General features: G+C 47.9%; 1 protein-coding gene across 1 annotated transcript; it reads right to left on the reverse strand.

Annotated features, from left to right (window-relative positions):
- Positions 1-10,750: 10,750 nt before the first annotated feature.
- LOC144166610 (E3 ubiquitin-protein ligase Topors-like) lies at positions 10,751-22,411 on the reverse strand. Its single transcript, XM_077696136.1, has 2 exons — positions 22,291-22,411; positions 10,751-12,670 (listed from the first exon to the last, which is right to left on the reverse strand). Exon 2 carries the CDS (start codon positions 12,635-12,637, stop codon positions 11,204-11,206), a length of 1,434 nt encoding a protein of 477 aa, XP_077552262.1. The 5' UTR covers positions 12,638-12,670; positions 22,291-22,411; the 3' UTR covers positions 10,751-11,203.
- Positions 22,412-22,941: the final 530 nt, after the last annotated feature.

Consider the following 22,941-nt stretch of genomic DNA (forward strand, 5'->3'; position numbering starts at 1 on the left):
TTACACTGTGCTGGTCTAGCCACCCTTGATAGTCGTGCAAAGGTTTTCCGGCTTAAATTTCTTTTTCTACTTTTACACAGATCATTCCGCATAAACCCAGATCTTTACTTGAACTTTCGAGAGACCAGACCGACGAGGCGAAGGCATGCATGGGAACTCGAAGAATACTCGTTTAGTAACAACACTTTTTCTTATTCGTTCTTTCCACGCGCGATTCGTGAATGGAACACACTAGATGCAGTCATTACACAGCAGCCAACATTAGAGAAATTTATGAAACTAATTGAAGGTGCTGATCTATTCTAACCTAGTTAGCAAGTACAGTGATTACCTGTTTTTCTTCACGCAGCCCTTCCTGCTTCCAATTGTCATACCAAAGCACTTGTCTACATATATTTATTGTTTCTACGGTTCCTTGATAATAATACCCGCTCTGTGTTTTCTTCTTTTCTATGCCTCTTTTCTTCTCGACCTCTGTTGCTTTGTTGGTTAATTCATACTTGGTTATGGTACAAAAAAAAACTATGTATGATTGTACTATTCCGTACTGCTGTGTTCAGCGATTATGTGTTCTTTATTATTCTGATATTTTTCGTTTGAAACGTCAAAAGTTGTGACAGTGTTGCTCACCCCTGGATTGACAGTATTCTGTAAATAAATAAAAAACAAAAATAATAAAATCTGACGTCCGCTTTGCTTTTTCTTTCTTCATTGCCGGTTCCCACGTAATCCAGAAACAGCGGTACAAATAATAAAACGCTGGCAGAATTTAAGCAAGCATAACATGACTAAAAAAGGGGCACAGACAATACTTTTTGAAATTCTTTCAACCATTCAGGCGCACATTTTTACTGCAAAGTAGTATTCCTCTACACCCCAAGGGTTCTTTCGCGGCTGTTTCCGGCAGCAGAAAACTCCCGCAAACAAACAAAAGAAGTTACTGGCACCTCCAGGAATCGAACCTGGACCCGAAAACAGTAATGGCGCAACAGCCCGTCGTCTTACCGACTGCTACGCCCACACAAACAGACAAGGACACAGACGGTGCACTCAACGAGCACAGCGGCGGGTCTACAACCTGCGCTCATACAGAGCCCTAGTGTGAAGTTCACGATGTAGGTCAACAAAGGATCGGCAGGAATAATGCAAGACTGCCTCCAAAGGCCACCAACGTAGTTCAGGCCTATGCAAAAAGTTGCGTACTAACCTACGCCCCCTCCAACAAATCTGAGTTCTTACTCGGGCAAAAGAGGCGACGCGACACAGCCATGGACACAAAGATATCACTGGACGGACATGGTATCCTTCCTTCTTCAGCAATTAAGATATTGGGCATCACCTATCAAGAAAATTGCAAAAAACAACCAGCTAATCCAAAAACTAGAAGCAACCACAGTGCAAATAATTAGGAGGCTCCGATGGATTGCTAATCAGAAACACGCGTCATGAAAGAGCAAGACATGCTACGTTTGATCGAAGCGTTCATTGTTTCTCGAATTACCTATGCCGCCCCCTACACCATCTTTGAGGTGCGAGAAAAGCAGAAGATAAACACAATTATCCGCAAAGAGTACAAACAAGCCCTAGCTTTGCCCACAAGTACATCAACAACTCGACTGCAGGCACTTGGACTACATAACAGTCTAGAAGAACTGACTGAAGCCCACCTCACCGCGCAGAGAACACGGCTAGCCATTACCCCCGCCTGGACGCCACGTTCTCCAACGCCTGGGCTATACACTTCCACAAACCATCGAAACGACGTCGGACATCCCACTGGACAATCGGTCAATGCTGCGAGTACCCGCACTTCCACGGAACATGAACCCTGAGCACCATGAAGGGAGAAGACGAACCAGAGCCTAAGCACTAAAAAAAACTATACGGAGAATCTACCACAACGGTGTACACGTATGCAGCGGACTACGCGCGTGCGAACTACAAAACTGCAGTTATCGCAGCCCCCACTGTCCTCATCACGAGCATAAGGCTAAAGCAGTACGTAACCCCCAAGTGGAAGAGACAGCGATAGCAATAGCCATTGCGAAGACTCAAGCCAGTACCATCATCACTTACTCCCAAGCAGCTTGTCGTACGCACATGGTGGGAAGAATTTATAAAAAAAGCAATGCAGGTTCTAGGCCAGAATCCCCGCCAAAGAAACCTATGAATAATTTGGGCGCCTTCCCATTTGTTACTCCCGGCAATCAAGCAGCCCATGCGTTCGCGGGAGGTTTCTAAAACCGGGCACCGTTGGAGGATGACGACGGGGAAGATCACCCTCTCACTACTTTCAGCGACACAGCGCTACAGTACAAGCTAACCCGATGCACTTACCCGTCATGAGCTGACTCGCTGTCCAAAGAACAAGAAGTGACCTTCTGCCGTCTACAAACAAACACGTTCCCACACCCCACGAAACTACATGCCAGTCACCGCACACCCTATTCCCTCGGTGCAATTACTGCGACCAACGCGCTGCTCTATATCATATGCTCTGGGAATTCCAGAATAACACAGACTTGAAACCAATTCCCAGTCCCTACGAGCAGTGGGAGAGTGAACTTGCGAGCTCTGACCCGAATAGGTAGTTATGGCTGACCGAAAGGGCGAAGACGGCGGGTAGAACCGATGGAGTCCTGGACTAAGGACCTTGCCGACCTACCAGCGCTTCAGTCGAATAAAGTAGTTCCTCCCGCTCCACCTCCTCGTGTGAATTGCAAACCGCGTAATGTATGATAACGGCGTTTAGGTGGTTTTGATTAGCAGCGAACTGAACAGCGTATGGAGAAGGGGAGGGCGGATAGGGGCGCTCCTTGGCGGCGACGCATGAAACAAGACACAGGGGGAGGTCGTGAGAGAGATGACGCCATAGCCGCGCGTGCTGCCCTCCTCCTCACACTTCCCCAGACGCTCCTCTCCGCTTTCTTTCTGCCGTCATTGCTGCCTTCGGTACGTCGAATGGGTGCCGTTTACAGCTTTGCAGTCAACCACCTTCACACCGTGGAGTAGAGCCAATTTTTTTAATCTTCCACATTTCTACAGTATGCTCCGCACTCTCGCATAAATACCTTCATAAAACTCCCAAAAAGCATTGCTAATTGCTTGTTGTTCGTCAAGAACCTGCCCTTTATACACTGTTTCCGCAATCGAGTTGCGGGTAGCGTTCTTTTTTTTTTTTGAGCTATATAGCTATGATAAAACTGTAAATATTTAGAGAGTTTTATCATAGCGGCGGCAGGAGGCTCACGCTACGGCGGCAAGTTGCCGGGACCCGACTGCGCAGGCACGCGCGGGGGGGGCGAGGAGGTTGCCCATCAGCGGAGCGAACGCGCGGGCATGGCGAAGGCCGGCCCGCGGAACTAATCCACCCTACCGCAACGAATGTGCACCTACGTAACCGGGCGCCGCCGTAGCGTTAGCGGACCGTACCCGCTGTGCTGTGACCGTACCCGCCGCGGTGGCTCAGTGGCTAAGGCGTTGCGCTGCTGAGCACGAGGTCGCGGGTTCGATTCCCGGCTGCGGCGGCCGCTTTTCTGATGGAGGCGAAAAGCAAAAACGCCCGTGTGTTCGAGATTTTGGCGCACGTTAAAGATACCCAGGTGGTAAAAATTAATCCGGAGCCCTCCACTACGGCGCGCCTCATCGCCTGCGTTGCGTCGGCGCGTTAAACAATACAATCAATCAATCAACAAAGCTCTCTTTTGTAGGGGCTTCCCCTAACATGAACTTTTCCGCACAGGTTCATACTAGCGCCCCACGATATTCTTCTTGTTCTATAGCTTATAACTGATCTTTCAAAGTTTTAATGTCCTCTTTGAACAGTCCGATGACTGGCACTCTAGTGGAGAAAGCGACTCCAGGTTTCCTCTAGCAGGGCTTCCTTTTTTTATCATGCTTTACGGCAGTTGTCTTTTCTAATGCTGTCATCTTAATTTTTGCTTTTAAAGGTGAGAGATATATATCTTCGCGTTCAACCACCGTCGTCATCTTCCCGTAGGGGAACCGCTGACGAAGAAAAAGGAGAAGACAAAGCTGCGAAGAGGAGGGCGTGTACATTGCTCTCAGCCGGTGCACCAACTTCAATAACCTTTACCTCACCAACGCTTATAGCATCCTCGATAAACACGCACCGGGGTTGCACCCAAAACCGGCGCGGTGCATGGTGCCCAACGACGGTGCGCGCCGGCACGGTGCATTGATCGAGGACAAACTGAGCAGTTCTACCCTAGCGCCATCTCTTAAGCTGTGAAAGCAACTCATCAAAACGTTCACAAGTGGCTAAAAGGCAGCGTAATATGACACAGCGTCACTACAAAGTGCTATTTATTGAAAGCTAATGATTATATGTACACGCAAGCCATATCCGTCACACATGAGCGGCAACGTACTTCACCGCTTCCACTAAACAGCTGCCTACAAGCTGCTTCTCATCTTCGTTCTGAGAAGCGAGTGCCTGTTATGTTCTGCCCTTCCGCTACAGCAAAGCATGTAGGTCTTCGTGGTCTAGGCACTCCAGTAACTGTTCATGTAATTCAGTCGAACGAAATGAATGCAAAGCTCCAACTGACTAGCCATGCATTCAGCCTTTTTTGCAGTGCACGAAGTTCGCGTCCTCATTTTCAATCTCCGGCCCTTATTAACGCCCTTTATGAGCCCGTAGCATCGCTGTCTGATTAATTCGCAAGCAATGCATGCTTGTCATCAACAATATACAGCCCGCTCCGCCTTCACACGAGTGCACCGATGCTACAATTCACTGTACCGATGCGCCGTCGCTGCAGCAGACGGCGGAGGAAGCCGCTTCGCCGGCGTCGTCCGCGATGCATCTCGGGATTGCACTCCGTCGCACCGTCGACTCTCACGGTGCGCGACGGGGCAACGAAAAACTGCCCCGCGACGGTGCGCCCCAGTTTATCGAGGACAAATGGTGCACACCGGTGTGGTTTATCGAGGATGAAAAGGCGCACAGGTGCACACCGGTGCGCACCGGTGCGGTTAATCGAGGATGCTATTAGATGCGAAGCATCTCTTGCTTGGGGGCATGTCACTTGTCCGTGCCCCGTCCGCAGCGCCTCTCATGATGATTGTGGCAGGATGCCCCTAGGGATTGGCCAACCAAAGAATCCATCACGAGATAGCTTCGCGTTCAACCACCGTCGTCATCTTCCCGTAGGGGAACCGCTGAAGAATAAGAAGGAGAAGAAGACAAAGCTGCGAAGAGGCGGGCGTGTACGTTGCTAATCCATCACGAGATAGATTCGCGTTCAACCACCGTCGTCATCTTCCCGCAGGGGAACCGCTGAAAAAGAAGGAGAAGAAGACAAAGCTGCGAAGAGGAGGGCGTGTACGTTGCTCTCATCCAGTGTACCAACGTCAACAACCTTTACCTCACCAAAGCTGACGGAGACTACCGATTCTACCACAGAGACGACATCGACAAGAACATGATTGACGAGTTTCGGCGCCTCGAGAACCACCACCTGCTCACTGTCACACAACAGTACTTGCGTGCCTTTGCCACCGGTGTGGACCCGGACGCGGAATTCCCTCTGGCGCTACTAAACACCAGATCACTCAACATAACGGCAACACAATGGAACCACACGGAACCCTCATGATGCTTCGCATCCTCATCAGGGTGCCCCACGGGAAGATGGTGTAATTTTCTGGTTGGCAACCACTAGGGGCATCCTGGCACAATCATCATCAGAGACACTGCGGACGGGGCACGGACAAGTGACATCCCCACGAGCAAGAGATGCTCCGCATCTAAAAGAAATGTCGCTCGGCCCAACCGCACGGTCATCCGCATCATCCGTACCGGGTAGATGGCTAGGGACGCAAGCTGCCGCCCGATACTAACGGTTAAGCCACTGCCATCCATCCATCCATCCACGATAAAAGCGAGGCTGGTGGCGGCTGCAGCGAACGAAGCCTGTGTGCTATGTTGATGACAGCTGCTTCCATGACGTCTTACCAGTCTTACCTCTGCTAGAGTGTACTAGAAGTTTTAGAGTGGCCCTACCGGCCGCCCGGAGAGGTGCTCGTTTCGCGCAGAAAATAGCGGCGGCGCTGTAGTCAACCACTACTTAAGGTCCCTGGACCTTACCACCACTGAGAGAGGCGGCTGGCCGCGCGCACGGCCGCGCGCCCCGCCAGGCCAAGAAACGCTGCTGCTTTACTCGCGGAGCGCTCGAATTGGTTTTGCGGGACGTCCAACTGCTTAAATATACTGTACGTACAGTGGACTGTGGGTAATGAAGTGAGAAATAAGCGCTGCGGCGCATCTTGAGTTGATTTTGCCTTTTCCGCTCGACAACAACGAAAAAATTACGGATTTTCCTTCGGTGCAGCATTCGCAGCAGATTGTAAATAAAGTAATTGCAGCGACAGTTTTGCTATTCCAACTTCCCATCAAAAAGTATTCTGCGTGAAATTGCCTGATATGGACCAGTTCATGATTGTTTTATGATCGTGTCCTTATTGTGCTGCTTGATGGACATAATTGGTCGACGCAAATGACGCGAAAAAATATGAGGACTGGTATGATGGCTTCTCAGAATAATTTTTTTTATTGTTTTGCAATTTACGCTCGGGCTGAAGTTGTGTGGGTTAATATCATAAGTTGCGTTTGTTTTTGTTATTGCGTGAGTTGTTGTTATAGCAGTAAGCAGCGGCCCGCTTGTGATAATTAGGGTTCACCGTGGTGTTAATGCTGTCGCCTGGCCGAACAGAAAATGACAAGCGCAAGCGAGATATTTTTTTTAACTAAAAAGGGTTAGACCAGCGGTTAGCTCAGTTGTCCCAATGAACATTTTTCATAGAACTATTCTCTCAACATTCGTGGCGCCACCTTTCACCTGATTCGGTCAAGAAAGGAGTTGTACCAAATAAACACACATTTCATTCACAAGTATGCTGAGAGTACAATTAGACACACATAAAACCAAAGTAAAACATAGATTAGACAATATATTTACTACGACAAAAATTAAATATTACACAGGAAACCATACACGAAATCTACTATAGAGGCAAAGGTCCAAGAACGCTAACATGGAGGTTTAAATAAACGTAACTGGAACAAAATACACATTTTGTTCTCATTTTCGTTAGCCCAGCAAATTAAATGAAACGCAGGAAATCATGCACAATATCTACACAGGTAAATGTTTACGAACGCTAACATGGATATTTAAATTGACATTTTCGGCCAGCGCATTTTCAGACTCGTCCTCGATCATTAGTGACGGCTAAGTTTAAGGTGTTGCTCCCGTCTTCGCATGTAATCACGGAACTTGTTTAAACCTTTTATATAGAGATTTATCCCTGTCACAACGTATACAGAACCCAACCAAATTTGCGGTCAAGGTCTCACTGTGCTGCTCGCCACCAAAGCCGTTAAAGTGTTTGTTGTGAATAAGGGCCAGCACATCCATAACGCTGTCATGGTGGAGCTCCTTGTCGCTGAAGCAACCGATAAAAACGTCCTAGAAATTGGTAATAAACTTTAAAAAATGCACGAAAGGGTTCCGAATCCCCCCAAAATTACAAGAGGTAGTAAATAGTAAACACAGCGGCATCTTCCCCTATAGCATGCAGGAAGCAGCAGCTGGTCCTGAAGACTTGGCACTTCGTTTTCAGTACACACTTCTTTACCAAGTGCCTGCTACATAGCAAATTAATAAAATAAGAAAGCTCACTAACGACAGTACAAGCATCAACTGTAGGGGTATTCCAGAAGAAGGCTCTTGGTATTTTTGTTCCAAATAGGAACGTAAAAAAAACAGTGAACTTTTTGCCTATAGAATGTGCGCACCACCGCTTTTGCTTCATGCGCAGAGTCAAGAAGGGGAACGGAAAAACGTTTCTGGTGCCTGCCCGCTAAATTAATCCCTCGTTAATTCGAACTCTGCTATCTCAAAATATCCTAAGTGGAAACTTTCTCTCACCGTGTATGCATACCTCCGATTGGCGCTACGCATTTGCCCACTTTATCTCGAAACGTTTCTTTCGGAGGACCATGGATATCTAAATACTGGCAGAGAGGACACAAGGCAACGTCCGCTACAGGCAGCTTATAAGGTCGCTGTTGGAATGCTTAGCTCCCACTACGCGCCGAACGCGGTCGTGAAGTGCAGCTTTACGCGTACTACGCGCCTCCGTTACGGGAATGCTGTCTGGCGTGTACATCATTGAGATAGATAGCTGTGAACGACGCAGCTGATCATGCGGACGAGGAGGAGCCCCCAGAAGTGCCTACAACGGCAGAAACAACATACATGCTGCGTCCGCTTTGTAACAAGGTGGAATGTAGCGGTGGCGACCAACAATTGATGCAATGCATTGAGAAGCTCGAGTACGCTTTTCTGGGATGCAGATGCGAATGCGAATCAGGCGGGAAAAACACCGTCCTTTCTTCTGCAATAATAAAAGTTTCTTTTTCCTGCGAAATATTTTGACTTTATTGCGAAAGCTCCACTGTGCAACAGTGCTCTTGTTAGCAGCACTAGCTGTTTTTTAGGGGACCTGGCCACAAATTGTCGGCATTAGAAGCTAGAAACTCCGCGCTTATATCGAAATTTTCAGCAAATTTGACGACTTTGAGGAAACGAGAGATTACTTATCAACAACGTTTTCAGAATACGCATAAAAAAACAAAGTATCGTTCGGGGGGGGGGGGGGGGTCGATAATTTTATGTAGGGTCGTAGTAGTTTAAAGTTTGCTCAAGCGGAGTCATAACGTTCTGCATCTACTTTCTAAATCAGCTGACCAAAGGCGCGGGTTCGATTCCCGGCCGCGGCGGCCGCTTTTGTGATGGAGGAGAAAAGCGAAAAACGCCTGTGTGTCCGAGATTTCGGAGCACGTTAGGAATCCCCAGGTGGTCAAAATTAATCCGGAGCCTTCCACTACCGCTTGCCTCAACGCCCGTGTTGCGCCGGCACGTTAAACCTCTTAATCCAAAATAAATCAGCTGCGCAAGCGCAAAACACCGCAGCGAGCAACGCAAATCTTGCCCCGCGCGCAGGCTGGGAGCTGGTGCCGGGGAGCGGCGGCTGTTCAGTGGTTGACAACAGCAGCGCGGCCGCTATACCGGTTTTAAGTGCAATGCACTTCTTAAGCGACCCTGAACCTGCGTCCACCGGCGATGTCCGCGCACGTGGAGATGGGCGCGCGCAGCCTGGCCGCTGACATGGCACATACCCACGTGGGGGATTGACCAGGAATCTCCTCGTCTTCCTTGGCAACGGGGGGAGATGGGCGCGCGCTGCCCGGCCGCTGACATGGCACATACCCACGTGGGGGATTGGCCAAGAATCGGGCGTGAGAAGGGCTAATGCACCTGCTTAAAGGAGTACTGACACGAAATTTCATAGCTGAGATCCGCTCTAGCAATCAAGTACAACGACAACACAAATAGGTGTCTGTGAATAAATGCATCTTTCTTTCTTTGTAGTTGTGTGTGTGTGTGTGATCTCTCTTTCGCGAACATTACCGAACCGCGCAAATTCAACTCGTGCATTCGCACTTTCACATTCTTCCCCTCGGGGAAATGCGGGGAATTTTTTATTTTCTGCGCGAAAGTCGACCCGGCGGAACAATGGGAGAGAAGAATGGCAAGTTGGGCTAGTTAGTTCATAGTGACCATGCCGAACAGGCAGCGCAAGATTGACGGGACAAAAGAAGACTTTTGTCCCGTCCTTTTTGCGCTGCCTGTTCGATATGGTCACAGTGGGAGAGGCCTCCGCTCGGGCCACTCTAAAACTTCTAGTACACTCTACTCCTGCCGTGCGACTCGCCGATAACATATCCATCGATGATGGTGTCGCCCTAGCCGGGCAGCTGACCGAGGAAGAAATAATTGAGGACGTGATAGGCGCCGACAACGACGATTCCTCGGAAGGTGATGATTGGGACCACTCCGTGATTGGGACCAATTGCCCCAACCACTGAAACGCACGGTAAAAGAAGCCGCAGAAACCTTGTCCGTGCTGGAGGACTTTTGCGAGCGAATTCCGCATGGTGCGTGTGCCACGGAGCATCTGGCAGCTATTAGAGCTATTGTCGCCGCTCAAATTCACCCGAAAAAAACAGACGACGATTAGACACTTCTTTGGAAAACAAAGGTACGTCGTACTGGGGAAAATTCAACGTTTTTGTTTTTCATTAGATATTTCGACAATCGGATAATACAATTTTTCGCGATCCCACCAGTGTCGAATTAACGAACTTTTACTGAATGTGTTTTCTTTGATATCTTAGTCGAAAATTAGTATTGTTATAGAGACAAAGCAGACTTTTTAATGAACCAAAATTGTATTTTGTCTTCATGGCTCCTCTACATAAATTTCAAGGGGAATAGCTGATAATCTTTTGCTTTTCCTGCAGCACTCCATGAGCTGGGAGTTTTTTTTTTTAACTTGGGAAGGGTCAGCATATGAACACTGGACCTTTTGGTTGTACCACCATTGCCTCTCAGTTTGTTTCCAAGGGCTTGTTCTAGTTCCACGTCACCAGAATATTGTGCTGCAGAACAAAATTTCAAGCGAAAGCTAACTTGAGTGACGTAAGGAAAACGAAGACAATTGCTATTAAGTCGATAAGTGAACTCTAAGTAGTGACTGAGGTATTGTTTAGAAGAAAAATGGGCTGATAAATTCTGTGCTTATTCCTCACAAGCAAATTCAACTTTTTGTTTTCAGCAGTGGTTTATTAAACAAATGCTTACCAAAGTTATTTGCCGGCACTCATTTCAGGCCAACCATAATGGTTTAAAACCAGTAAACCCAGCATAGGCCGCATACAACTTACATAAGCAGGTAATAAAGATGTACGGAATGAACTGCGCAAAGAACATTGACATTATGTGAGATTTCGCACAGCAAGAAGTCACTTGACGTTAAATGTTGCTAGAACTGTGCGTGTGAAGTGCCGCGTGGCCTGTGGCTTGAAGTGTCGCGTGACCTCCTTCTTCCGCCGTTGACCGCTCGACGACATTGAAGGGCTCTCGCGGCGTCCTCGCCTGAGCAGCTGGCTAGCTATCCTCCTCCGAGCTTGGCTGTCAGTGACATGCTCATGCTCCCGAACAGGAAGTACACGTCCCGAGTACTCTCCTGAACTGTTTCTGCTCATGGACTTCTCTCGCCACATTGAATCCACACTGGTCGCACAACCAAGAGTTCTTCGCCGTTGAACGTTTCAGAACTTGGAACGCCTGCTTGAGTTTCTGGTCTGGGACCGCTTGCGTGCCGATGGTGAGTAACCGGTTCCAGAAGACTCCGAAAAGACTGCCGGTGAGATGTCGCGAAACTCAAAGGAGCCGTGGGACACCGGCGATACGTCATGACGCGAATGAAGATCGGGCAAAGAATTTGTCACGCCGTCGAACTCAGGAGAACGGCCACGGTAAACGGCAAAGTCACTTGCGCTGCCAGTTCTGGCCGACCTTTCTGAACGGTGATCCTGAGAAGGGCTGGCTGCTGCCAAGCCTCTATCGTCGTACGAAGATGCCAAGACGTCGGTGATGACCGGCGTCCTCTGTCTCTGCGGTTTGACCACCTTTACGAAGATGCAGTCGGAGCTGTCGGAATCGCTGTCCACCGTGATCACTTCCTGACTCGGCGCTGCCATACCACTGGGGCCCGGCTGCGGAGCCTCCCGTCCAACGGTTGCCCGCTGCGCCGCTGTCCGATCTTGTTGCAGGGCCGCTCGGAATCGACCAACGGGGTCGCCCTGGGAGTATGCGTGGCTGCGGGACCCGTAAACAGTGTTACTGTCATAGCTGACCATATCATAAATCGAGCTTGCAAACAGGTAAAACTCGTAGACAAAGTGATCCACGTATCGGTTGAGGACAACATCCAAAGCGTCGGCCAAGACCGGGTGTCGGATGTCATAGTACCGAATGATCAACATAACTTCGTCGATGGCGGGTTGAACGCGGCTTTGGATTGGAATCAGCGCATTCAACTCACGGCTGAGCCATGGTACGAGCCGGTTTGTGCGCTCCGTGTTCTCTTGGTAGATGCGTGGCGACGCGTCAAGGTAGTGGGAGTAGTTGGGTACGGCCCACAGATCGAGATCGTACAGCGCTTGCCGCTCGGAGCTCGTCATGGCCACTCTGGGAGTGTACAGCGCCAGATACCCGCGTGACTGCGCGGTTATCGCGGCGCGCCTCAGGTGTTCCTCATACATCATATCCAACTCGTCCTGCCGCCACACAGTCATTGTGGTCGGGTACTGCGATCTCCGGTCATAGTACTCCGTCGTGGATTCCGGAGCGCGCTGCAGCTCGCTGACGTAGCACTGCTCATAGTCATCGACGGAGAGGACCCTGTGGTAGATACTGTTAAACCGCTGCTTGCAGAGAGGGCATTCGGCCTTAACCTTGGTCCATTCAGCCAGGCAAATAAAGCAGAAAGTGTGACAGCACCCGTCCGTGAACGCCATGTCTTGTGGGGCGCTCAGGCAGAGCGCACAACTGTCCTCCGGCGACGCCGTGTTGCGACTGGACGGTCGCTGGGGTGGTGCATCAGTGGGTCTCAGTTCGCCATCCGAGGCATCGCCGTCCTGATCATGGTTGGACGGTCCTGTGACTCGCCGCGAAGGTGGAGCAGAAGAACCGGTGGCCATTTCTAGACTCGGTGCACGCAGGTGCAGACAATCCTGCATCAAAAAGTGGACGGCAAAACTGAGTCTTGTCATGTAGCCTATTTGCTGGGTTCACACAGAACCTCATAGCTGCTAGCTTTTGAAGTCACTCTAAAGCACTGGCTGCCAATGTACCAGGCGAAGGAAACCAAAACTGGAAAGCAGAAAACCGCTGCAATGATTACAATGCCATAGGGCATCCTGTTGAATGAGCGTTAACTCAACAGTTGTCACGTAGTTTGGGCTTGAAACCTGAAAAACTTGCAGCACCACACATCACCACTATCTATATCAGTGCAAAAAAGCAAAAAGCAACGACCACCACTGCTTGTGCCAACAAAAATCTGCTTGTATTTTAGTCTGTTACGTAAGCCCAGCCTGCAAACTAATTTTGATCGAACAGTGTAAGCTTACTATACTGCTGGGCATGACATATTTGCTACGTAGGGAGCCCCTTCCACAAAAATGGCGTCACCTTTTCAATTATAAGCAACTCTTCGTTGAACTAAACGCATGAATGTGACATTTCAGATAACAGCCCATTGTTTTGGGCAAGTGCATGTTTTAACCTCTCAAAATACGCGCGACTAAACTTTCAAACAGGAAAGCGATACACTTACAGGCTACAAAAGCCTTGCATTGAACATGCACCTGCCGTGTCCTGAATACTTTCGGAACTACCTAACGCTCACGTTCTAGCGTACCTACTTGAAAGCGTTGTAGCCGGAGGATCGAAGAACAGACTACGCTAAATATCAATATGTCAAATAGCTCTAAGACCTAATTGTCCGTAAGCAAAACACAGATAGGAAAAATACGTCACCGAACGGACGTGATGTGAACGCATGCCATATCCCATCTATCTCCAGCTCAGTACTACTAGTCTTGCCTATCAGACACATACTACACTCTTAATAAAAAAAGTCGTAAAAAGGTAGTAACGGCCGTATTTACTAACTCCTTACAAACCTTACTACCCCGCGGTTTTGTACATAGGCTCTGGCACTAACAACTGCATGGTTAGTAAATTAACTGAGTGTAGGAAGTGGTAGCACTAGATTTAGGTCGTGCTTATGACTAGGTTGTTCATGGCCAGTTAGTAAACACACGTAGCTCAGAAGAGTGCTATCGCTGGGACTTTACTAGTTGGGGTAGTGGTGCTTACTGCCTGCTTCGGTTAGTAATTCTGACAAGTGCTACATTTACTACCTCCAGTTACTAAGTACCTAGTGTATACTGGGACAAGTAACTTCTTAGTATTCCATTAGTGAATGCTCCGACCTTTTTTTTAAGAGTGATAGCCCCTTGCTAGCAGTCGGTAGGCTTCAGACGTCTGACATACTAGCTTCCTGGCTGCTGCAAAAAAATGCTTGTTTTATACTCTACGAAAGATTTCGTGTCGTCCACAGCGGCGTCAAAGACACCGCGTTAGGATCGGAGACCAGACAAAGAACAGCTACGAACTGAGGACCCCCCACTAAAACACCAAATAGTGGATCTCTAAATGTGTTCCAAACCACGATAACAAATATACAACCAGTAGAGGCGCATGGTAACATACTGTAAAAGACTACTTTGTCCCGACAACAGCGATTTCAATTTTATCGCAAACTTCCAACAAATAATCGCTTTATGAAAGAAGACATATCAGCCAGCGGCAACTCCAAACCCACTTTTCTGGCATCATTTCTGTGATGTCACCGAATCTTGTTTGTGCGATTAGCGGCCGTTTACATACCAAAGCCACCCCCAAGAAACATGAATGCCCAATTGTAGTGGGTCCCCTAGTTCCATCTGATCGCATCACTTGAATGCTAACGTGCAGCTAAAACACTGACAATTGTTTTTAGTATAGGCCCTACTATGTCACTCTATTCCCTATTACGTCCCTGTAGCGCGAAATTTCTAAATCTTTCAATATTTCTTGCATTTTCGCGGTTAAAAAAATCGTCTTTCGTGGCTGGAATTTTGCTGAATTGGCTTCCAAAAGCTGAATATTTCAAACCAAACCGTTGCATTTTGTATTCATAGCCCCTTTAAGACCTACATTGCTCCACATAGGCGGCCCCATATCCTCTCCACCTTGCAAGGAAGATGCACGACAAAAAAATAGGTCTGACATAAAAGACAGGGGCCCATCATACCAAAATAAAGGCCCAGATTCACTGTGATTATGAATGCAGCTTAAACGAGCCATGCAGACAAAATACAAGTTCCTTTTATTCGAAAGATGTGGTGTTTTACAGTGCTTCCAGCGCTTTTCCGGCAGCAAGTAAGGTTTATTCACTGAGAAATGCATTAAATCGAGGGAAAATTTTGATTCTGCCGCCAAACCCTGTGTTTCCTGACGTCAGCCATGACGTTACATACAAGTGCGGGTCTTCAAGCGAACTTCAAGTGGGCGTTTCAGTCTGCAGCGGATTGTGGAGCCTTATTTACCGTCAGTCCTCCTAGACGGCGCCACCATACTGCTCTGCACCGATATCCGCCTTTGCTTTGTTTTTGACCGTATCTTCACCTGGCTAGTTTTTGTTACGGTAGGTACTAATTGTTTCGTGAAACATGGGGTATGTTCGACAAAGAGGGTCACGTAAGACAATGGCGCGTACGCCAATCGGCCAGTGTCGTCTGAGGCAACCCCAAAGAGCCGCGCTGCTGGGAAGCTATGACAGGCATAGCGCGCGCAGTACCAACAGCAGTACGCAACAGTACTTCTATGTTTGCGTGTACTTTCGTAACTTGCATTGTTTCACCCCACCATTCTTACTGCTATAAAATGAATATGAATTACACTTAAGCGAAAACAGCTCGTTCTACAAATTTATAAGCCCTTCCTAACTTGCGTTTGCTTTCGCCCGCCTCAGCCAATCGCACGGCTGTGCATATGACGTCATATGTTCTAGTGCTGGAAATGAGCTAGTGATTCCCATGTCCATCCCATTTTTTTCCTAGTTATGAATGTAGCTTATTTGAGCGAAGTTTAGGTTAAAAGTGGTGTCAGTATGATTCTAACAAGACAATCTTTCGAATGAACCAAACTTGTGTTTTGTCTGCATGGTTCCTTTAAGCAGATCTTGTTGAAGTTATACATAATATAACTAGCAATTTTATACAATTTAACACGTATACGAACATTACAAATTACAAACAAGCAATATTACAACAAATTACTATAGAGCACAGAGGAAAATATCAGAAATAATGAATGGGCAGGTATCCTTCAAATGAGCTGGCGACTTGCGACTACGTCTGGTCTGGGCCAAGCGCACGCCCATAGGCCTATACGTCAGTTGCTCGAGTCTCAACTATCTGTTGAGCATGGCGGTTGGGTTATCTCTTTCGTTACCGTGCCTATTCAAAACCGTTCAATTTGAACGATACCTTGGGAGCTGCTGTACTATCGGCGTCAAATGAAACGCAAACAGCGCAACGCGTGGCGATAGGCCCAATTGAGGCCGCCTGCCTGTAGTTATCAGAAAGAGGCGCGAATGTCCGGTTCGCGATTGTTTGCTTCTATTTTCTTTGGCGTTCGTTTTCTTGCTTTGCCACTGGAGCGCCACGTTCATACTTAGCACCGATCGCAACTGCCGCAGCGCTTTGATGTTGCTTCCACCGATAACATGTTATGAGCCTCTGGTTGCGATGCGAACAGCGCAGGAGGCCGATCGGTAACGGTCGGTGTGCAAAGTGACGTTTTTAATCGCTCTGTCTTCTGATAGTGCGCACAACTTTAAAGCCACCAGAAAAGCTCAAACACACTGCGAACGATCGTTAACGCGTCATTTGAAACTGACAATGCCGAGTGTAAGCCCCGAAGAAAGAGCTAGAATCGTTGCTCTTTTCATTCATGGTGTGCCACAACGTGGGATTGCAGAGCAAACAGGTCGTCCATTGTCTACAATTAATAGAATTTGCCAGGCCTACCGCGACCAGCGACGGCTCGAAAACTTGCCACGTGGGCACAGGCAGCGGGCTACAGGAAACGAGGAAGACCTACATTTTGTGGCCGCTGCTGTAGATTCACCCAACATCACGGCTCGCGAGATTAAGGACACTTTCGAATTGTCTGCTAGCACATCCACTATTACACGCCGTCTTCATGAGGCTGATCTGCGAAGCCACGTACCGTCGCAGTAGCCGCTGGTCTGAGCAGCTAATCGAAACGCAAGACTCCTGTTTGCACAAAGCCATACATCATGGCCTGGAGAGCGCTGACGCTGCGTGATGTTCTCTGATGAGTCTACGTTTTCGACTCGTTGGGACCAGCGTCAGCGAATTGGAGAGCCGAAAACACCAGGTGTGTCTTTCCTACCATGTTGACACTGCCGTATTTGATGTCGGGTTTCTTTAATGATATCGCTAAAATATTTCACATTTCGACGCGAAACGCGTCCTTTTATTTATTTATTTATTTATTTATTTATTTATTTATTTATTTATTTATTTATTTATTTATTTATTTATTTATTTATTTATTTATTTATTTATTTATTTATTTATTTATTTATTTATTTATTTATTTATTTATTTATTTATTTATTTATTTATTTATTTATTTATTTATTTATTTATTTATTTATTTATTTATTTATTTATTTATTTATTTATTTATTTATTTATTTATTTATTTATTTATTTATTTATTTATTTATTTATTTATTTATTTATTTATTTATTTATTTATTTATTTATTTATTTATTTATTTATTTATTTATTTATTTATTTATTTATTTATTTATTTATTTATTTATTTATTTATTTATTTATTTATTTATTTATTTATTTATTTATTTGTTTGTTTGTTTGTCTCCCCTTTTGTGCAGAGTTCTTACCTAGGTATTTTTGCCGTCTCTGGGATGGAACATATCATTATCAAAGACATTATCCGTTTTTTTTTGCTTTATTCAGGTTTGAGCCCTCGAATCTCCAACGCGTTGCAAGCAGCGGCCGCTGCTCCGTGAGTGTGTGGGGAGCAGTGTCTAAAGATGGCCTTGGACCGCTGGTTCGTCTGGAAGGCAGATTAAATGCTGAAGCTTACTGCGACGTCATCGCGAGCATCATGGTGCCGTATGCACTCGACGGCCCATTCCCCGACGGCCTCTACTACTTCCAGCAGGCCCGCAGCCCCATACACATGGCGAAAGCAGTAACGTGCCTGCAGGAGCAGCTTGGAGTCATGGTGTTGGAGTGGCCTCCTCAAGGGGCAGACATGAACATCTGCGAAAATGTGTGGGTGCCATGAAGAAGGCACTTTCGCGGCGGCCACTCCAGTACGGCTCCCAGGATGCTCTGTGGGCCGCTGTGCAAGAAGAGCGGGGGCGCCTACGCACTTCGGACTTTGCGGCCCGGCTCTTCGACAGCATTCCGCGACGAATGGCAGCTGTTGTGGCCGCTGGAGGTGATTTCACCAAGTATTAGAGTTATATAAGATAGAACCTATTGGTTACGTGATTGAAAGATGCCAGTGCGCGCGCGCAGGACCACTACACTTCTCGGGTAATTTTTCGTCTACAGCCTTGCTACTCTCCTATCCCCCTAGCCGATACGGTGTCCCTATTCTAAAACTCCCTGTTTGTGCATCATGCGGCAGCTGCACCTCACCGACATATTGGCAAGGCTTACATAGATGTGTCTCGTAAGTGTGGTACTGCAGTTACTGTGAATAAAGCCTTCTTGTCTGTGCACGGAAAATGTGTAGATTTCAGCGCACGTTTGGATTCACGTATAAATGCTCCCGACGGTATCGCCTTTGCGTGACCATAAATGACGAAACCTGTTTTCTTGAACCGGTGGAACTTTATTTGTTCGCGCCGCAACCAGACGTTCATAACACGGCAATGATAGGAGCAAAATCAAAGCGCTATAACGGAGCCGTCAGCGCTCGCTTCACCCACGCGGGCGACATCCTCTCTCGCCACAGAAACCGCGCTGCGGCAGTTGCGATCGGTGGTAAGTATGAATGTGGCGCTCCAGTGGCAAAGCAAGAAAACGAACGCCAAAGAAAATAGAAGCAAACTTATCACGAACCGGATATTCGCGCCTCTCTCTGTTAACTACAGGCAGGCGGCCTCAATTGGGCCTATCGCCACGCGTTCCGCTGTTCGCGTTTCATTTAACGCCGATAGTATATATACTATCGGCGTTAAATGAAACGCGAACAGCGGACCGGTGGAACAGGCTGCCATGGAGTGTATGTATACATACACTCCATGGCAGCCTGTTCCACTGGACAACGTTCCAGTTATGCAAGCTGGATTTGTTCTTCTAAAACGCGGTTAAGTTTGTCAACTTCGCCATTGCCTTGCGGCAGTAGTTGGAAGGGCACAAATGCTGAATGTCTGTGTTAGATATGAAAGTTTCAGAAAATTAGACTTTAACTGTGAACCACTGTGCGTGACGACTATATCTGAAAATCCTTCGCTACTAAACGTACTGACAAAAATGTTACGACGGCCTCAGAGGTTACTGCATGAGTAAAACCAAATTCAGGCCAGTTAGACGTCTGAAATTTTTAACATCGGAGCTGTTTAACCCGGCCGTAAGTTGGCCAACGCGAGCAGCAAACCTCCAATTGAGAAGAAAAAAACGGTTCTCTGGTGGGAACCGAACCTGGGTCCCTCGGGTTATGAAGACGGCGCCTGTCCGATTGAGCTTTTCTTTCTTCTCAACAATAACTTTATTTAAATGAATAAATATGGTTACAAGTTCCATGACAGGGCGAGATATGATATGCAAAAGTACGAGAGCACAGTGAAGGGTACTACATTACATATTTACTTATTTAGTATTGTGAACCAGTCAATCTGTGCCATGCGCTCGTGTTTTTGTCACTTGATCATTTGTATGTCCACTCCTACAATAGCTCTGAAAAGGGCTGCAGTATGTATAAAATAAATAAATAAATAAATATTCACACATGAACATTCTCACACATAAATATACAGTAAAAAAGATCTCGCTTACGAACAAAAAAAAAACTTTTTTGTATGAGGACCTGTCTCACAGTGCATCAGGAAAATAAATGCCAATAACAACTGGCGGACTCTGAGATATTCAAAGCCTAAAAAAGGCCCTGACAAAATGGATCAATAGTAAAGAAAAAGCAAACAAACAAGAAATGGCGATGGTAGAAACTGATTAATTGTAGGGTTTAACACGCCGACGCAACGCAGGCGATGAGACGCGGCGTAGTGGAGGACTCCGGATTAATTTTGACCACCTGGGGATCTTTAAGGTGCGCCGAAATCGATGGTAGAAACTGCTGCATGCTGTATTTGGCGTTAACGCATTCAACACCTACTCCATTACTATAGCATGCTGCCTAGGCGTATGGCCTCCTTTGTGTTGAAGAAGATCGCCGCCTGACAACCCTCCTCCAAAGCCTCGCGCAGTTCATCGTCAGATTCGGATCCTTCTAGCGCACGTGTGGTCCAGTTGAGTTTGTTGACAAGGTGACGCCAGGTGGGTTTTGGGCTCACAGCGCACTCAACCGCGTCGACCCGTGCCTTCCAGGGGAAGTGAAGGCCCAGTCGCGAAGGACGGGAAATTCCGCTTCCGCAGTTATGTACCTGAGGCTCGACCAGGTTATTTGCCATCGTGTGCCAAAGAAAGTCTGTATTTTGTCCCAAAAGTAGTGGGCAGTGTTGCATGCCAGGAAGACGGGCTCAGGCGTCTTCGTTTTGCCGCACAGGATGCATCCCGCGCCGTAAGGCATAGAGAAGCCCCGAGACTCCTGCCGCGCCATCACTGGCAGCACACCGGCGTGAAAGCGAAAGAAGAAATCTTTAGAGCTCGCGGACACAGTCAGGACTCGCACACGTCTCAATATATTCGTGTATGGCGTGCACTTGGAAAGGTGCCGATACAGAGGCGGCGGAAGGACTTTCGCCAGGAGGTCCCAGTAAAGCCTTCGTGGCTTAGCGGCGAGGAGGTAGTCCCACGAAAACTGCTCCTCCAAGGTTACGAGTGCAGCGGTGACCTCTTTGTGGAAACCGGTGTGACTCAGACCGTGGTTCAGGCCCTCTGACAAGGCGAGCCACCTGGTTAGGTGTGCGGAGCCAAGTCACTGTAAAGCTGCGCAAAGAGGAGAGTCCGGCTGGTCGCGGATGTACCAGAGGCGCTGTACGATAAGCTTGAGCTGTACGTTCAACAGGCCCACATCTCCTTTCTACAAACTCCAAAACAGGTTGGAGCGGCGCATGGGTTCATACAGCCATGTCTCGTTAATACGGACCCCGTTAATATGTGCACCCGGCAATATGGACGAAATTTTCGGCGACCGGTCTCTCGCCATGCAATTCTGCTCGTTAATATGGAAAACCGCAGTACGGACTATGGACGGCTATTTGGGGGACTAAACGGCTGAATACAGGCATTTTTGTCTCGTTATTATGGACACGAGTCCACACATAAAAAAATTAAAAAATGACTGGTGGCCCCCAGACGCCACAGCAAGTACCAGGAATGCACTGTTGGCTAAAGCATGCAAAGCCGAAGCATGCAATTATCTCGGAGTGCTCTTTCTTCCAATACCATCCCGGAACGCTGTTCCATTCAGTACCATCGAATTAGATCGGGAACCTTCATGATCAGCAAACAACACTCTAGAGTAGTGACGACAAGGTGACACCCTCTTCCTGTAAAACAAGATTGCCCGGTGCGGCACACGCCGGAAACAGCAAATCCTGAGGCTCATGACAAGGTAAGAGGACGATAATAGTTCGTGCCAATATTCGATGCGCACAAAAGGCAAGGCTGTGCGCTTCTCTGGTAAGTTCGGCGGAGAAAATGGGTGGTGTTAAGCATAAACGGACAGTTTTCAGGTCAGCTGAAAAAGGAAATATATGCCACTTCAAAAGTGACACGCCTTCAGCATGTGTTCCTTAATGTTCATGTTTTTACCTTGATTCGTTATTATGGACAACGTACATTATGGACGACGTTCTAAACACGTGCGGGAAAGCCACCTGTCACACGTGTAGGAGCGCCGCCATGACGCCGCGCCAGTGGCGGAGAGGGGTCTGCGCATGCGCGTGCCAGCAGCTGCGGGACGGCGCGACAGCGGGGATAACCGGCTGCTTATCTGCTTATCAGCTGAGCGGCCGCCCCATGGAGGAAAGTCCTCCATGGGCTGCCACCGCCGGCACCGCAACCGCAGCCGGTCACTTGTGCAGAACTGAAAACTGGCATTGCTGTCCTGAGGTGGAACCCGCGGCATGTGGAAATCAGACGCGCGCAAATCTTGCGCTACGCGATATACAGGAACTCTACCAGCCCCTAAGGCCCCCCTCATTCGCGGCGCCCCCGCGTCGCTGATGTCGGCGCATGCACAGGAGAGCGAACGCGATCTGCGTTCTCCGCCGCGGCGCCCGGACAGTGTCAACACCTTAATTTTCTTAGACCGTGCGCTTAACGTAGGTATTTGCGGCCAGGTATAAGCTAAGAAATGATGCTTTGCGGACGAGCCTCGCGGTCACGGCCGTTATTCCGAGCTTCTACACCTTCATTTCAATCAAGTGTGTGCCCGAACTGCAGCTAGGAAGGTCAATGAAGTCATCTGTCAACGAAAGCTTCCCTCGTGCTAACCTCTCACAAAAAATAGGAAGGTTTCGGAGGTCAGGTCTACAGTACTTACAAGGCTAGATGGACAAACACCTGACGGGTTCGGTGAACGTTCACCAGAAGAGAGAACCGCCGTAAAACTAAAAGAGCAACGCCGTAAAACTGTCACTCAGAAGTTAGTTCCACCTGTCTGGTCGCACCGGAAGCACACGTAGAGGAAGCAGCAGTGTTGCCATCTTTCGTTTAAATACACATCTAAAGTCAGGTCAAGAAGACATTATATAACCGCTGGATCCCCGCCAAGGGTCCATCGCACTGAAGACGAAAAAAACGACGTTATGAAGCTTTTCACGTGTGCACGCATGGACGATGCCGGGTGTCTTTATGGGTCGCGAGCTCACGTGCCCTCACGCTGGCGGAATGAATCAGTCCGAGTACAAACGCTGTCGCCGGCTGCTTGTCTCTGCTCACGGTGAAAAATGATTGTCAAGGTTTTTATTGGCGTCTCTATTCAGAGCGCGAAAGTTGAATAAAAGATCAGGCACATGTGATTTCTTTTTACATTAAAAAATGCCTGATGTGCTTTCAAGCTTGAAGCAGTGCAATAGAACTTGTCGAAGCATAATTCTTGAAGTACATCTCTTCATCGATGGTAACGGCCCTCGATTCATCCGATTCTGCTGACGTCGACGGTTCTATGGCAGCTTTGTAAGGCGTTAGCAGT

The sequence above is a fragment of the Haemaphysalis longicornis genome, unplaced genomic scaffold (genome assembly GCF_048455015.1).
Source record: "Haemaphysalis longicornis isolate Haplotype H1 unplaced genomic scaffold, Haemaphysalis longicornis Haplotype H1 scaffold_1, whole genome shotgun sequence".
NCBI lineage: Eukaryota > Metazoa > Arthropoda > Arachnida > Ixodida > Ixodidae > Haemaphysalis > Haemaphysalis longicornis.

Coding starts and splice junctions, on each gene's coding strand:
- LOC144166610 (XM_077696136.1), bottom strand. CDS start 12,637: ATGGCCACCGGTTCTTCTGCTCCACCTTCGCGGCGAGTCACAGGACCG.